The sequence below is a fragment of the Mastigoproctus giganteus genome, chromosome 7 (genome assembly GCF_048544385.1).
Source record: "Mastigoproctus giganteus isolate SK-2022 chromosome 7, ASM4854438v1, whole genome shotgun sequence".
Lineage (NCBI taxonomy): Eukaryota > Metazoa > Arthropoda > Arachnida > Uropygi > Thelyphonidae > Mastigoproctus > Mastigoproctus giganteus.
Genome location: NC_143581.1, coordinates 7,557,795 through 7,576,437, shown reverse-complemented (window position 1 = coordinate 7,576,437; position 18,643 = coordinate 7,557,795). Strand labels below are relative to the sequence as shown.

General features: G+C 35.4%; 1 protein-coding gene across 1 annotated transcript in view; it reads left to right on the top strand.

Annotated features, from left to right (window-relative positions):
• Positions 1–11,673, top strand: part of LOC150082463 (CD109 antigen-like) — a 424,736-nt gene extending 413,063 nt beyond the window's left edge. The window contains exons 33-35 of the mRNA XM_090377518.1: positions 6,619–6,793; positions 8,575–8,680; positions 11,242–11,673. Of these exons, the coding sequence (XP_090233644.1) occupies positions 6,619–6,793; positions 8,575–8,680; positions 11,242–11,429 (469 nt within the window). The 3' untranslated portion in view covers positions 11,430–11,673. The remainder of the gene's footprint in view (positions 1–6,618; positions 6,794–8,574; positions 8,681–11,241) is intronic.
• Positions 11,674–18,643: the final 6,970 nt, after the last annotated feature.

Sequence of the window (18,643 nt, the reverse complement as noted above, 5' to 3'; positions counted from 1 at the left end):
ACCAATCTTGTTGCCCTTCTCTGTACACGCTCAAGCAAATCTACATCCTTCCTAAAATGAGGCCTCCCGACCTGTACGCAGTACTCAAGGCATGGCCTGACCATTGCCTTATACAGAGGGACAATCACCTCTGTACCCAGATATTCGGTGACCTGAATATCCGGGTATCGTTCCAACCACTTGGTATGTAGTCGTAATATGTATATTATCATATCGATCTCTAGCCTGGTTATTTCATAATATGCTTGCATGATGTACGTATTCATTTCAATGCTCCATTTCATGCGTTGGCGTTTTCTTCCTTCCTGCGTGGCGCCTCCGTAGCCAGGTGGGCAAGAGCAGCAGTCCGTAGCATACGCTTCTTGATTAGACCGGCGTTCGAGCCCGTGCCCACCAAATACAGAGGATGGGGAAAGGTCAGGAAATGACCACCGCATATCCCCGGAGCAATATGTCCCTAGTTGCTAATGCTCCTAAAAACCAAATAGTAATAATAACCCTCCTGGGTGGTCACTAGTGCAGTTGCGCTGTGACCTGATTACAGACTAGCTTATATCTGCCATAGGCTTCTGAGTCGCTTGATAATTTATATGCATCCCATGCATTTTTCTTCTCTGTCACGAGTTTAGGCCTAAACCTTGAACAATATTTCTTAATGGGTATGAAACTTTTAGTAGCTTCCACGATTAATTCCTTGAATGCTTCCCACTTAGAATTTACTGTTGGTAACATCGTCAGTTGATCCCACTGTACAGAATTTAAAAACTGTCTGAGACCACTGTACTCACCTTTATAAAAGCCCTTTCCTTTACCCCTGATGGTAATTATATCTTTAAGTAAATCCCACATCAGTACACTGTGATCACTGCCAACTAGTGGTTCCTTTTTCTGCAAATTCTTAATACACGAATGATCACTGCTGATAACCAGATCAAGAGTATTACCCTCTCTGGTTGCCTCTCGAACATGCTGCTGCAGAAAACAATCATCCAATAAATCCACAAAAGTCTTACTAGTGTGTGAGTGACCAAACCACAAGTTCCAGTCAATATCTGGGAAGTTAAAAAATCCCCCATTATAAGACATTTTGATTTACTAGCCCACTCTGTTTCTTTGTACAATTGTTCATTGTACTCATTCAAGTCATTAGGCCTATAACACACTCCTACTCTTATTTTTGCGAAACCATGGGCTCACAAATGTCAAGCATAGTTTCTAATTTATTTTTACATTATTATGAAGATTTATATACTCATAATAACCCAAACCATAATTTCTATGCTTTTCGCTATGTCGACGATATGCTTGTTTTGAATGTTCATTTTGAGCATATTGCTAAAACTGTATACCCAATCGAACTTACTTTGAATAAAGAAAACAATGGTAATCGATACGCTAATTTTCTTGATTTAAGTATTACATTAAATAGTCCCCCTCTTCATCATAATTTAGAATTATTTGCAAAAGAAGTAAACTCAATTTTAACATTATTTACCTAACTAATTGGAATTCTAATATTTCTATTAAAGTGCATAAAGACATTATCTGTACACAGATTATTCCGCTTGCAAATTTAAGCAGTAATCAAACACTTTTTACCAATGCCTTAAATGGCCTTTGTACTAAATTGCTCAATAACAATGTTCCAATTAACTTTATTAATTACGATATAAAAAATATGTTGTCATTTATCAAACAAAAATTTGGATTTATTATGTTTCATTTTGGTTAGTGCTAACTTGATACTTGTATAGACGTACAGATGTATATTTCAATGGTGGTAGTTCCATTACTTTGAAAGTGAACACATTATATGAATTCTCTCTGAACGATATCTATGCTTTTTCACTCTAAGTCTATTTTCATTTTTACTTTTAATAATCATTTACAATTGAAATGGTAATTTTATATTCTTCTTATCGTCTATGGCATGTTGCTCTTTCTCATTTCTTCAGAATTTTTTTTTTCACCAATCAGCCTTTCGCATTCATTTTGTATTTCTATTCGATAGCTCAACTCATTTCTATATAACAATAATAGCTACAGAGGGCACTAGTTCTTCTTTTATGCCTATCTTGATGAAACATTTATACCTTTCTTAGTGATACAATTATGCCTACCTTGATGAAACATAACGAATGACAGGTATTTAATTGTTATCTGATTTTCATCATTTTCACTTTACTATATATATTTTTTTATTTTTGGCCATATTTTTTAACCTTGAAACATTTCACAGGCTAGTGGTATTAGTTACTCCTTCAACTAACACTCTCTCAGCCAAGGCCCTCTCTAAGAGGTTGTGTATTTACACACCTCTTAGAGAGGTGTGTATTTACTTGAATGAATACAGTAATACCCTGAAGTTACGCGATAGGTGGGTCCGACGAAAATCGCATAAGTCGAATTCGCGTAAGTCGGGGTACAACTTTGCATATAAATACATATAAATTTTGCTTAATTGGGACCAAGGACTAACATAAACACTAGTTTAGAAAAAAAATATTAATAAAATTGCAGTTCTTTATACATATTAATACAAAATATGTATTAAAAAACAAATTACTTACGTTAAAAAGTTATTTCGATGTCGATGGCTTCATAAAATCTAACAAATTCGTCTGACGACACAGCGCGTTCTTTTTTTCACGCAGAATTTCTTCGTAGCAAGCTAATAATTTTTTTTATTCCTTGCTTTGTAGCTATAACGCGTTCTACGTTGGAGTCTATGTTTTCTAAAATTTTTAAGCCCTTGACAATTGAGCCCTTTTCAATTTTCAACCTGTCAAGTTTGCAATTGTCATGTGCTTTTCGCCGTTGCTTCATTTAGGCCTGTAGCACGTGCAATATCACATGGTCTTTCATTTTGCTCAAAGCGTTTCACAATTTCATATTTGTTCTCTCGACAGAGGCGGACTGGCCATAAGCCTTACCGGGGAAACCCCGGTGGGCCAGTGTGATTTTGGCCATAAACCATAGTATGAGGCCACTATAAATTTTCCCGGGTAAGAATTTTTGATCCAGTCCGCCTCTGTTTATCGATAATTGCTTTTCTTTTTCTCTCTGAATCTGCAGTGTCTTCACCAAGACGCTTCCTTTTCATACCTTTTAAGTATTTTACTCATTTTTAGGGAATAAAGCACAATTACAAAACGAGGAGGCACGCTTGATACGCATAAACAAAGCTGCGCGCATGTAGCAACTGAATAAACAACACCATAAAGGCAGAGATACACTATTAACACCTCACATTTCTAGGGGTTACTACCATAAAACAATAAAAATCCAGTTGCGTTTCTGCTAGTGAAATCTGTTATAAACTGGTAGTAAACTCGATCTAATTGCATTTGCGATTATACCGATAGTTGGAATTGTGTTGGTTTTTACGTTATTATGGTGAAATGTGTTTCCCCTTCACTGATATAAAAAACATAAAAGCAGCAAAGTTGAATTTTGTTCATCTTTCGCTCTCATTCTCCGCCGTCGCACCGTATATCGATAACATATGAAAAACGACCTTGAAGATAGTGGGCGGCAGCGTTGCCAAACGAAAAAATCAAGAACCGCGTAACTCCGAGTTAGCGTAAGTCGGGGTAGCGTAAGTCGGGGTATTACTGTAATCTATTTGTGTCAAATTGAATGATCTATTTGTGTAATACAAGAGTGATTTGGACATTCTTATTCTCTGCTATTTTTGCCTCCTTTGCCTTTATTACCTTTATCCTTCTCTTACCCTGCTTTATTTCCTGTTTCTATACTACTGCCTGTCACACTTAATACATTTTCGATCTCCAAATTCACCTTTTCTGAACATTTTTTACATACCCAGCTTTTTCTTTGCTATCTTTCTACTTTTTACCTTTGTTTTTCTATCCATCGGGTGATTCAGAAGTTCTTGCTTTCCTTATTCTTTGCAATTTTCACCTCTTTTTTTATTTTTACTACTTTTTCCCTTCCCGTGCTCTGTTTTATTTTCCTTTGCCTTTACATTATATATTCTCAAGTTATGTACATGAATTCAAGGTTGTTTATTATTCTGTTGTTGTTTTTTTTTTTTTTTTCAATTCCTTTAGACTTTAATTTAATTTCCGTAACTTAATTACATACACTGCATTGGGGTACCTTACTTATATTTTTGGAGGTTCTATATTTATCTCCCCTCCCCTTTTCCCCTTTTTTTTCTCTCTATTATTTTTAATCTTGTCTCCATTACCATAAGTTTGTATAGAAATGCAGTGTTTTGGTACATGATCAGGTGTAGTTCCCCTGATGAAATGCCTGATCTATATGTACCAACTTTCTTTAGTTTGCATCAAGCCTTTTTTTTTTTTTTTTTTACCTTAATTTACCATTTTCCCACCCTCAGTTTCTCTATGTTTAATTGGCTCATTGATTCAGTCTTTAATTTGATATAATTATATATATATATATTTTTTAGATTCTTAATATTCTTTTTCTCTTTATTTCTCATTCTTTTCTTTTTCTTACTTTTCTTCTTCTATTAGGCTCAGCACCTTGTGTTTAATACTGCTCCATCTTTTCATATTTTGTATTAATTCTTTCTGATTTCATCTATATATATATATATATATATATATAAATATAAAATTACTACTGTAAGAGTGAGTGCAATTTGTACCATATAGGTGCTCAAAGTGAAGGTATAGACCCATAAGAGCAGATGTATGATAAAACTTTATTATAAAAGTACTAAAAGTTTATACTAAACTTTAGTATAAAAATAACCTATAAAGACTAAGATAGCCTGTGCTAGTTTACTTCATTATACCCTTAGAAATAAACATATAATTAGCAATAAAATAATAAAATAGAATAAAATGAAATAATGATTATGAGGCATACCACTCTTCCTTTTACTACTATTCCATTATTTCATTAAAGATTAAATACATATATATATATATATATATACTGTATATATATATAATTAAAATGCTTCTTTTTGTGACATGGAAAATCACAAATTGCCTTGAAAGAGATGAAATTTGGATGCACTTTATCTAAACTAGAAATTTATAAATTCGATTAAAAATACCTGAATAAAACAAAAGGTTTATTAATTTTTAATATTTAATAGTAACTTGTCACATTAATTTATTAATGTGATAACTTTTATAATGTTTGATACCTTTTCAGTTTAAAACTAACTTCACAATCTGCAAAAAATAATGTCAAGATGCTGTAGCTTGTAAGAAATGTGTTTTGATCAAAAAGGTTTCTTTTTAAGAGAATAAATAATATTTAAATTTTTTTTATGCAACCATACAAATAAATCACTTTGGATTTGTATTGCTATGATTGATGGATTTTAATAAGTAGATGCAAACTGGTCTTATTATATAAATAAATTTCCTGTTTATACTCCGGCACGAAACCAAGTCAGTAGAGTTTACAGTAAATTGTCAATACAAATATATTTATCGTATTTAGTAGCCACGGGCTTGAACCCTGGTCTACTAAAAGAACGCATGCTATGCACTCTCGCTCCTGACCACTCGGCTACGTCAGGCCTAATATCATAATATGAGCATAGTTCATGAGGTTAATGACACTTCAATTTCATGAACCAGATATGTTGTCATGGCAAATCAATGCAGCATTGTTTCTGGGAAAATGTGAAACATAACAAATATAAAAACAAAACTCATTTCTATTTTAATATCAAAAGATGCATTATGAAATGAGAAATTTTAGGTTTTCCGCTTTACAGTTATAATGGAAAATGAAAACAGTTATATTACTATTGAATTGAAATTAGAAAATATTTAAACCACAATATAAATATAACAAATTAGTTAATGCTGTGGGTAATGCAAGGTGCTGTTATGCATCAATGCACCTGCAAGGTAATCTGATTGAGATGTTTGAGGTTTTGAATGGATTGAGCAAGCTCGATGCTGATGGGATTCTTCCTCTTGCTCAAACTACACTGTTCTGCAACAAACAGATGGAAGTAGATAGCTGAAATAAATTCAAGGAAGAAGTAGATAAACTATTTGAAGGAATGGATTGGTGAAATGGAAGTGGGTTTTTTTTTTTTGTTGATGTTGTATAAGTGCTTGCTTTCTTGCATTATTTGCCACTACTAATACTAACCACCATTAAAACAAAATTAAGTAAATATCCAGAATTAAATTAAAGAACTGAAGCAACCTCCTCCTCCCCCAGAGGAATGAATATATGGCTCCTCAACCAAAGCAACACACAGCCACACTCTCCAAAGAAGGAGTGCTACTTAAATAATAACACAAAATTATAACAAATGAAAACAGAAAGCCCACAAGCACTATCCCTTCAAGGGACACCAGCACTTTTGAACTCCAAAAAGGGATTTTATTTCAATCACTGATTGCTATCACAGCCAAATATCAAAGGATGTCTTGATACACCACCGATGTTAAGATAAATAACATACCAACTAACCTTAAAATATACCATGGCCATCTCCATCTATAGAATATACATATAAGGGAACATATCTGTATTTTTTTTTTTTAATTTGAGATTCATATTTTTATTAAGTTCAAATCAATAGAAAGTAGTTGTAATAGATGTTGTTAGTCTGTTTTATTTTAGGATGCAATTTACTTTTTCTAGTTGGATTTATACAGAAGAAAGTTTATCAAGTGGTATGGCTGTTGTAGAGGTCGATATCCCAACAGGCTATGTTGTACAGCAGCAGAATTTGGATAGTTATGTACAGTCTCGAAGAGCTCGCAATCTACGAGAGGCTCGTTACTCAGAAAGAAAAGTTGCCTTCTATTTTGATTATGTAAGTATGCAATATGGAACATATTACAGATATCCCTAGCTGATCACAAGAGATAGGGATATCCTCCCCTCATAATCAGGAAATATTTAAAGAAATGATAAAAATGGAAAGTCATTCTGGCAAACTTAAATGTACTTTTAATTTCTTCAAATATAGTATCATGGCATATCGTACATGCAACTTTAGTAGTGAAACAGCAGTAGAAAATGAACACTTACCCCTAATTTTATTCTGAGCCTTTTTGATGTAATAAAAAATTGATTCATTCCATGAAAAAGTTAGAATAAAATGGTCCTTCCTTCTAATGTTATAACTTTATGATGATGTGTCTTAGCAGTAGAACAAGGTACTTCCTAGTTCATTTCACAAATATACGTTGTCTCAGTTCTAATCTCAGTGATGTCCATTTCCACTTGCAGTCTGCCAAACTTCATATACTTTTTCTGACAGAATCTCAGTTATTGGTTGATTCAACTACTCCTCATCTCAGTTGCCCAAAATATTTGCTGTATGATTCCTCTCTCCTGAAAGGTGGTACTTGTGCATATGTTCGTTCTGATATTCCCTGTCAGAGACTTGGTAATTTGGAATCTCCTCTTTTTCAATCTTCTCTGGCTTAAAATTTCTTTACCTCATTGTGTCAAATTCATCTCTTGTCTCTACTGTTCTCCCAACTCCACTAATCACTTAGAGCTCTTTGACTTCCTCTCTTTGCAACTTGACTTTCTCCAGTCCAACTTTGCTAACAGTGAGGTAATTTTCCTTGGTGATTTTAATGTTCACAACTCCAGCTGGCATACGATGCAAGAAAGCAAACTTACGCAGCATCAGCCAAAAAAAAACCAATTTCATCCTTCCATTCGTTCCAAATGCCTATCCAGCTCAGCCTTAAATTAGCTTCCACAACAAAAGATGGAAGCCTGTTCCACCAATCAACTTCCCGCTGGCTAAAGGCAAATTTCTGCACATCTATTCTACAACTATCTCTCCTCAATTTGAAACTGTGCCCCTTCAGGTTCTTAGTCTGAGCAAGATGAAGAATCCCATCAGCATTCAGCTTGCTCAACCCATTCAAGGCCTTATATACCTCAATCAGATCACCTCGCAGGTGCCTACTCTCCAGTTGCTGCAATTTGCAGAACTTAAGCCTTTCTTGGTAAGAGCACCCCCTTTGTTCCCCTCACCAATCTTGTTGCCCTTCTTTGTACTCATTCTAGCAACTCTGCATCCTTCCTAAAATGAGGCCTCCAGACCTGTACACAGTACTCTACGTGTGGCCTGACCATTGCCTTGTATAACGGGATTATCACCTCCCTGTCCCTGCTAGCAAAATTCCTATATATCATTGATAAGACTCCGTGATAATAAAAAATGTCTAATAAAATAATTTTCTCATTTTTCAGTTCCTTTATCAATTTTTTACTATGTACAAGTACATAATAAACATTACAAAAATTTGGTCCCCGTTTTAAGTGGATTCATTTTAAATGAAATTTTCTGGAACCAATTATCCTTTGATAATAAGGATCCCCTGTAGATATCAAAAAACTTCCTGTAATAAGTCATAATTGCAGATTCATATATGAAATTTGCTTCTTAGTAGACACTTGTAGGCAAGCTCATTTACCATCTGGTACTTGTCAAAAAAAAAAAAGGAAGCTCAGTACTTTACATGCATTACATATTTAAAAAAATTGTGTTATTTAATAATAATAACTTCAAGATTGTGCAAAAATGTTTTCAGTTTCATTATTTCAAAAATGTCTGTTTCCTCTTTGTAGCTGGACACAACACCAATTTGTATATCTTTTACCATGGAAAGGTGGTATCCTGTTGCTAATATGACTCGGTGGATTGCTGCAAGAGTTTACGATTATTATGCCCCAGGTTAGTAGTGAAAAAATTATCTTTGCTCTGTACAATGGTATCCAAATGTATGGAAAAATATTTTTGTATTTATTTCTTGTGAATGAAACTTGTTAAGTATGTTGTTGTTGTTGTTGTTTGTTTGGTTTTTAGGAGCATTAGCAACTAAGGCCATATTGCTCCGGGATATGCGGTGGTCATTTCCTGACCTTTCCGCATCCTCCGTATTTGGTGGTGACAGGCTCGAACCCCGGTCTAATCAAGAAGCGTGTGCTACGCACTGCTGCTCCTTCCCACCTGGCTACGAAGGCGCCCGGTGTTAAGTATGTAAGGTAGTATCCACAGTGAAAGGGGAACATGTTATATTGCTACTTATACCATATTAATAACTTTACAAGCATAATAGTATAAGGTAAACTGTATAAGATAATACGTATAGCGTAAACTTGATGGAGTAATAATATATATAACATAAACTTGATATAAAATATATTTAATAACATAAACTTAATAGCACATATGTATTATTGCTGCATAAAGTGTTATTTTATGCATAAAGGGTCTAAAGTGTTATTATTACATTTAAGTATATTGCATTAGTGTAGTATTCTCAATTAAATTGAATTTTAGAGGAAATCATGCCTGAAACCTTAGCAGAAAAGCTATGGTCTTGGGGAAAAGCTCGAGAGAGAACTGGGGGGAGAGCGGTTGTCATCCATATCATGGCCTCGCGAAATATATTGCTTGTTTGATGTTTCCAGATTTCTCTAGAATGGGAGATTATACAGCCAAGGGGATGTCTTTGCATATGTTCTATGTAAAGTGTGCAAGGATATTAAGCATCAACTCAGCATTCTGATGGGTATTTATGAGAGCTTGAAGAACAGGAAGGATGTCCTTGAAGGAATTAAGTTGGGAAACCCATAAAACTCTCAGCTGCCCCTCTCAGTGCCAGAGCTTGCACTTGCACATCGGGCAACACAGTGGCAACCCCAAACCAGAATTTTCTGGACCCACAGGAGATAGCTATTGTCAGAGAAACAGGATATATATTGTGCAAGAAAGATCGATAGAGTAGGACCAGGGTTTGTTTGCCAGGGAGTTAATGATGTTGTTGAGCAGATATTGCCTTTTATGCTGTTAAAAAATGATATTGTTGTACACGTTGGCACTAATGACATTAAGCATAGGAGGTCTGCAGACTTGCTTAATGCATACAGGGCCATGCTGAAAAAAAAGTTGCAATTTAGAGTTAAATTTGAAACTGTCTGCAATTTTGCTGAGATCCAATAGGAAGGAGTATATGATGAGATCCTTGTCAATCAATTCAACCCTGGAGAGATTTTGCAAGGCTCAAAATGGTCTGTGCTTGTTAACAGGAAAGACTACTTTTACAGGGATGGGATAAATAGAAAGAGTGTAAGAATATTTTCTGAGCAGTGTTAGCTTTCTTGCATCATTTGCCACTACCCAATACTAATACCAATCTTTTCATGTGGGACCTTCTGCTATCACCTACTAGTTGGGTGCAATTTCTTATTACAATTTTGTGTTTTTTCTTATTATTACAGTTTTTATTGTATTCAGCCATAAAAATTTGCTCTCTTAACCAGCATATATTTATTAAATAGAATTTCTATTTAATCTTTTCTTTTTGTTATCTGTGATATGTCATGTCAACCATATCATAAATAGCAACATGAACAGTACAAGGGCATTCAAAAAGTCCTGATACTTGGCTGTATTAAGACTTTAAAATGCCCAGAGTCAAACACAAAAATGCTAATCCTCCCCTGCTATATTGAAAGGGTCCCAATGATACTATTCTTTATTGCCATCCCTGGGAGCTGATATTTAGTGTAGTCAATTTCATGCTTCTGTCTTTAAAACCATTCATTGCAGTACACGAACTGTATCATCTTTCAAGTGAACTTACAATCATATTATAAAAGTCACCAGTAACAAGAATGAAAGTTAAAATATGAAAGCAGTTTGTTTTATCAATCTTTTATTAATGACCCAATATTCATTTTTTAAGAGAGAATATTAGTTTTGATATTGGAATTAGGGTGTGTGAGAGCCTTACTTGTACATCATGTTTTTTTTATCAACAATTTTCCAGAAATAGTCACAGTCATTGGGCTATCTCTCTTTGCATGTACATGCATGGGCACACATTGCAAACATCTTGCAAACATAGCCAGTACCAAAAATCAAGCCAGCGCTAACACTTGTACAATAAAAATCAGCACGAATCAGTTCTCCAATTTTATTGATGCGTTGTTTATTTTGGCTTTTCATAAAAACCAGAAAAGGAAAAAAAATGAGGTAGTGGTGGGAGGGATACTAAGTAGGGAAACTTTAATGTAGCTTTACTGTGATAATATAGAAATGAAAGTTAACACATGATTTTGATGGAAGAAATGGGAATGTTAATAAAGATTTTATAAAGCAAAACTTTATTTACTGAAAATATTGAAGGAAATTGTTTTTAAAAAGTAATTTAAGAATAAAAAAAAAATGAGCAAAACTTGTGAGCAGTCTGATAAAATCCTTTAATATTATTTTTTATTTTATTGCAGAGAGGTTTAATGAAACCATGCTTGATGTCTACAACTTGTATGTACTCAGTATTTGTCAAGTTTGTGGTTCCTACCAGTGTCCGTACTGTCCTGTGTTCAGTTGGGCAGAAAATTTAAAAAGCAGTGAAAAATTATTAATTGTGTGGTTGATATGGACAACATACAGTGTGTTATCAGGACAGAAGTGATATTCACACGTGTGAATTCAGAATACTGAATTGTGATTGCCAAGTACATAGAAATAGTGCCTTATGGCACTATCTTCACATGAATCGAGAGGGGGGGTATTCTCAGAAGAGAACAGCAACAAGGAACAGAGGATATCAAAGCCATTCATCTGGATGCACAGTGGAGCTTATATCAAATTATTTGATTAAAAAGAAAGTAAAATGTTACCTAGAAGAAACAAATTTTATGCTTAATATAATTGATAATCAGCCTTTATTTAATGTAATATGCATAAGTTAAGAATGTCAACTTCTGAATAATATATTTATTCCAATTTAAAATACAATAGAATATCTCAGTACAAATGGTAAATGGCATATCAAGAATTGCTGCTAAAATTTATAAAAATTTTAAATGAACACTTGTTTTGAAGTATTCCACTAAGAGACGTTTAATACATATGGAACTTGAAGCCAAGGTATTATATGAAAATTTTGGAGAAGATGGAGTAAGTAGATGTACAGTGCTGTTTTGTCATTTTTATTTTCTCATATTTTTGACCACTTTTTCACATATCAACTTTTACAGTCTCATCTGTTCTCATCTTTCGTTTGTAGTTCTAATTTTTCACTGACTGATTTCTAGATTAGAACTAATTAAATGTCTAGGATAAAACTAATGGATGTGAAGTGGCTGATAAATTATTTATTCAGAAATTTCAGTATTTACAAATAGTAAAACAGAATTTTCATCTGCTGTTTGCAATCCTCAAGGATGTGTAAAGTATGGGAAGATACATTACATGTACAGTTCCGCTTAAACAGACAGTTTTAATTTATGTATAAAGGTGAGTGTTCCGGATACCTAGCTAAAGACATCTAGGTCATCATTTATTACGATGGCTCTAACTGAACCTGCTGTTTTACTGAACCTGTCTAATAATCTGTTAGGAAAGAAAAGTGAGAGAAAAAAAAAAGATTAATTATTCCTCATGCTCCTTAGAATCTCCTCCTGTATAACAGCCAGAGTAATCCGACACTTGGAGAGGTAACATGATTATTTGGTTAACCTTGTTAGTCCTCAATGTGTATTGGAAAGGTTAACAACAACGGGCATTCCATCAGTGAAGAGCTAATATGCTACCGTCAGCATAAATAGTGCAAGCTCCAAACTAATTTGTCATATTCCCTATATTGAAGGGTTGTAATATTTATAATCAAGTTATTGAATATTTAAGTTGATTAGACGAAACTCTTTGCAGCTGGAAACGTTAATATTTGTACTTTTTAGTAAGGAACTTGTTTACTTTTTTTGATACCTCTATTGTTTCATAAATCTCATCATTTGTATCATTATTATGTAAATAATGTTTCCATCAGTTAGAATTTGTGTAATTTTTCTTTTGAAAGATAATAAAAATGGACTTATTATCCACTTTTACTTCTAGTGTATACTTGTTTCAAGGCTTTTTAAAATCTATTTTGACAATAGATGATAAAGTGCAATTAAATAAAAAGTTCAAAACCACTAAAACTAAATAAGACTGTATACACATGGCATATAAAATTATGTTAAAAATTATGCAGTTATACATTGTGCTAATGTGTTAACTTCAATATCTGAGAACTGGCCTTTTTTATAATATGGTGATTGCAAACATGAAAAGTATTAGAACTTATGAGGTGTGGCAATAAAGTTCCCAGACTGGTGCTGTTGTGGTCATGTTCGATGAGTCTGAAAATGAAGAGAAGTTGTATGTTGTAGTTCAAACTTCCTCCAACAGATGATGATACAGAGATTATCTAGTAGGTTGGCAGGTTGGAAGTAACAACCAGTTTCGTTAGTAGCGGTAACGTTCCATGTTACGATTTTGTAATGGAGCAATGAACAAATATCAAATTTTGCTTTAAACTGGGAAAATCCACAAAGAAACATATGAAATGTTAAAAACAGTTTATGATGATGAAAGATTAAATCATACCAGTGTGTTTGAATGGTATAAGCAGTTCAAAGATGGGCGTGAAGATATTCGTGATGACCCAAGAAGTGGGCATCTGTCAACCTCTCAAAATGAGGACAGAGTTGCAAAAGTCCAGACAATTTCAACAAGAGATTATTGTTTGACTCTTGGTGCCTCCGTAGCCAGGTGGGCAGGAGCAGTAGTGCATAGCACACGCTTCTTGATTAGACCGGGGTTCGAGCCCGTACCCACCAAATACGGAGGATGCGGCAGGTCAGGGAATGACCACCGCATATTCCCAGCCCAAATAAAGGGTGAGGGTTGGCGTCAGGAAGGGCATCCGGCAGTAAAAATTGCATGCCAAAACAATAAAAACACTGATCCCATATAATAATGGGAAAAGGTGAAGATAAAAAAAAAAAAAAAAATTATTGTTTGACTCTTGGAATGATGGCTGATGAGTTAGATATTGTTGTTGGAGTGGGATTTATTGGCGCAAGGGCTGCTATGACCATATTGCGCCTGAGTTAGATATGGATAAGGAGATAATTTGTCAAATTCTACATGAATATTAGGGCAAAAAAAGTCTAAAATTTGTGCCTCATAGATAAAAAGATGCAAGAATGCCATCATGCAAAGTTTTCATCCAGACTTGTCAAGACAATACTAATTTCCTTGACTGTATTATCACTAGAGATGAGTGTTGGATGTTTCAGTATGACCCAGAGACAAAGCTATAGAACATGCATTGGACTTAAAAATCATCCTTGAAGCTCAAAACGTATTGTTTATAGAAGTCCGGGATCAAGATGCTGCTGATCATATTTTTTGACAGACGGTGTGTGATTCACAAGGAATTTGTACCTGAAGGGGGGAGAGAGAGAGAGAGAGAGAGAGAGAGAGACACGTCGCCACTGCATTCTACATACATGTGCTTCAAAGACTACTGAAGTGCAATTCCTAGGTGAGGCTGCAATTTCAAGAGAAAAGCAGCTGCTTCTTATTGCATGACACTGTACAGATCAACTGATATCCAACCTGCTCTCCTGATCTAGAACCAATGGACTTCTTCCTGTTTCCCAAGGTGAAAACTTCCTTCAAAGTAAAGAGATTTCAGGATATTGAGGATATAAAGAAAAACATAACCGCCAAACTGAACATAATCTCTTTGGATGCTGTTGCTGACTCTTTTCAGAAAACAGTGTAATAAGTGTATTTAATCAGGTGGAATTACTTTGAATAAAAATAAAACCATTTTTGGGCTCTTTCACTTTGTGTTCTTTTTATTGCACCAGTATTTTTTGTTGCCACACCTTATACATTACTCAAGAACTGTATTCTGACAAATAGAGGTGAATAGTAGTATCAGAATGACATTTTTACCAGCTAAGCCTTGCTATGATAGTGTACATTTTAATTGAGTGAAAATATCAGGACAAATGATGCTCTTCATCACTCTTTGCCTTCTACATTTCAACATTTAAATAATGTGTAAAAAGTAATTGTTTTCACTTCACTCATGCTTTACAACACGAGATCTGGTAATATTATACAGGTGTTTCCAGGCTTCCATCTTAGCATTTTAAATTAATGACAAAAACTAATAAAACTAAAAAAAACAGTAGCTTCTTTTTTGAAGTAGATTCTACTTTTTGAGGAATGGATGTATAGTTTTGAATTGAGAATTTTTCTTTTCAGTCCATCTGCCATATTGTTCATTCATTCTGTCACATGTCCTGTCACAAAAAATTTATGGCAGTTTCCAACAGTTACAGCTTAAATACATATTAAACCCCCAGAATTTGTGGTTATGGGTAGCAGTGAATGTACCAACCATTCATTGCATTGTAGCAGTAATGAATGGTCATTATTTACTATAGGCCTTTGGATGACAAAAACTAATAAAACTAAAAAAAACAGTGGCTGCTTTTTGAAGTAGATGCTACTTTTTGAGGAATGGACGTATAGTTTTTGAATTGAGAATTTTTATTTTCAGTCCATCTGCCATATTGTTCATTCATTCTTTCAAATGTCCTGCCCATTATTGTTTTCTATATTTATCAATGATATTGATGAAGGTATATCGGGTTTAATGTCCAAGTTTGCAGATGATACAAAGGTTGGCAGGGTTGTTAATGACAGTAAAGACAGTGTGCTACTCCAACTGGATCTAGATAAGTTGGTTAAATGGGCTGAAAAGTAGCAACTGAAGTTTAACATTGATAAATGCTAAGTACTGCATATGGGTAGCAATAACCGAAGAGAAACATACCACCAGTGTGGTACTACACTCAGGAAAGTGAAAAAGACCTGGGGGTAATTGTGCAGTCAAATATGAAGTTCACTGAGTAGTGCAGATGGGTGCCAGGGCAGGTCATTTAGTCTTGTCAATGATATATAGGAATTTTGCTAGCAGAGACAGGGAGGTGATTATCCCATTATACAAGGCAATGGTCAGGCCACACCTAGAGTATTGTGTAGAGGTCTGGAGGCCTCATTTTAGGAAGGATGTAGAGTTGCTAGAAAGAGTACAAATAAGGGCAACAAGATTGGTGAGGGGAACAAAGGGGTGCTCTTACCAAGAAAGGCTTAAGTTCTGCAAATTGCAGCGCTTGGAGAGTAGGCACCTGCGAGTTGATCTGATTGAGGTGTACAAGGCCAGGTCTTGAATGGGTTGAGCAAGCTGAATGCTGATGGGATTCTTCCTCTTGCTCAGACTAAGAACCTGAGGAGGCACAATTTCAAATTGAGGAAAGATAATTGTAGAATAGATGTGCGGAAATTTGCCTTTAGCCAGCGAGTAGTTGATTGGTGGAACAGGCTTCCATCTTTTGTTGTGGAAGCTAATAGCCTAAATAAATTTACGGCTGAGCTGGATAGGCATTTGGAACAAATGGGATGGTTTTTTTTGGTTTTTTTGGCTGATGCTGCATAAGCTTGCTTTCTTGCATCATATGCCTCTACTAATGCTAATGTTTATTACTGAATGTCTCTTGGCAATACAAAAATGATCTGGGTGCAAGGTAATATTCCAAAATAATGTTACCCCCTCTGTTTTAGTTTGCATGGATTACTGCAGGTGGGTGGTACCGTGATAATAACATGGAAAATTAGAAGGGAAAGGATTTGTTTGCATCAAAGTAACTAAGTGTATTTTATGTTTCTTGGGGAATAAAAACACCAAGTTTCTAGGGATTAAAAACATGCAACCCTTGCCCAAGATTGACTCTTGCTCACGTGGCTGTGATGTAAAAAAAGCTTGTTAATATTCTTCTTCTCTTGAGAGGATTCAAACCCGAGCCTTTTCTAATGATGCAGAAGGGCAGCTGGCATAACAGTTCGCACACATGACAGTTAACTATTGGATGTTTAACATCAGTTTGATATTATTCCAAAACCTAGTTCTAGACCTGTCCTCCATGGATGTTGATTATTAAGAATCTGATTAGCATGGTGTGTGTGTGTGTGTGTTTTATTGAATCTTATGTAGGACAGCACCTGAAATTCAGCTGTGTTAATCTGCAATGACAGCAGGACACTGTAAAGCCAATCTCATATATAACATAAGGTTATGTTGTTAGACTGGCCACTTAGCTACCAAGAAGTGGTAATCATAGATGAAAGCCACTTTCTTGTGCCTATTCCTGTTATAAGGAGGCTTGCCTCTACTCTGCTCTGCACACACATCTGCTCCATGCACAATGTGAATGGAAAGAATAGAGAGAAAATTGCACACTACCTGAATGAGCTTGAAAAGTGAAAGTGAGTAGAACCTGCCAGTTCTCACAATCCCACCCCAGAAGGACTCAACCACTAACAACACACACACGCATGCAGTGCACAGTCATATCATAAAGAGGGAGGAGAAAAGAGTGAAAGTAAAATCACACACTGTAAAAAGTACAGTGACAGCAAAAAATAAATAAGTGGGGGGGAAATGATCAAGAGCTATAGTTAGTGATCTAACAGTAGTAGTAGTCGTGTTTGGTGAAGATTTTCCAGGTAAAAGTCTGAAGGTGTAGAAAGATCTTTTGCGTGTTCTGATGAGAAGTTGAGAACAAGGATGGTTAAAGGATGACATAAGTCTGCATATTATTACTATTAGTTATATGGTGCAAGGAAGCCTGAGGCTTTTGCTGCACCAGCCAAAAAAAGTTTTTTGAGTTACCCTGAGAGAGAGAGAGAGAGAGAGAGAGAGAGAGAGAGAGAGAACAAGAGGCAGAAGTAGAAGAGAATCACCAAGAAAGCGAAGAATGATGATATCCAGCTCAGGACCCTGGATGTGCCAAGCCCATACTCACCAGATGTGAGCCCCTAGGGAAAATAATCCCCAACGATTAAGATGTATCTGGTTCTCCACTCTCTCCACAGGTACATGTGTCAATATGATAGGTTAAAATAGATCAACTTGGCAACTAGAGATCCTTGATCAGTCAGAATAAATAAAGGATATAGACTGGTCAAGGATCACTTCCTGTGTATTGTAAGTGTTGCTAAAGAGATATATGGAATTATTTTTGTTATGAAAACTTTAGTAGAGGTAGTCCATCTGTTTTGCAAAAGGCTCCAGAGAATGTTCCAGAATGTTATAGGCTATCTGGCAAATATAGTTGATGTGAGACATAGAACAACTGAAACAAGATAGTGCTTATACAAAACATTTAATTAGTTATTAATTATATGGAAACATTGAGGGTTTCTGCAATAACTATGGCTGTTGGTGTACAACAGGTAAGTTACTGCCACTATCCCCCCCCCTTCTTTCCACTAAAATAAAGGAGTATGAGTAAATGGTGCTTGAGGCTGTCACAGACATTCCATCAGGTATGTCAAGTTGGGCTTTCTACCTGGGAGTCTAAAACACCGATGGAACTGATATTCTGGTGACACTCAACTGAAGTGAACCGAATTTCAGCAAAGTTCATTCTGCAAAGCCAAATCCTCTACTTGCATTTTCATGATGGCGGGACTGATAGTAACACTGGGTATAATGCCATATGAAAATACTGAAATACAGCACCTAGTATACTGGAGGCAACCACCGAACAAACCAACATGGAGGAATGCCATCCCTCTGTGTTGCCAGGCAATACTAGGTGAAAGACAGGTCTGTTCAAGTGGTGCAATACCACCACTTTGCTTATTGGACATTTGAAGTGCCCCATGTTTAGGATCCAGAGCAAAGTGCCGGCAACCCCCACCGATCTATTCTATCATGCAGTATGATAGATAACTTTTAATGTCTTTTGAGGTTATGATGGACATCACAGCGAG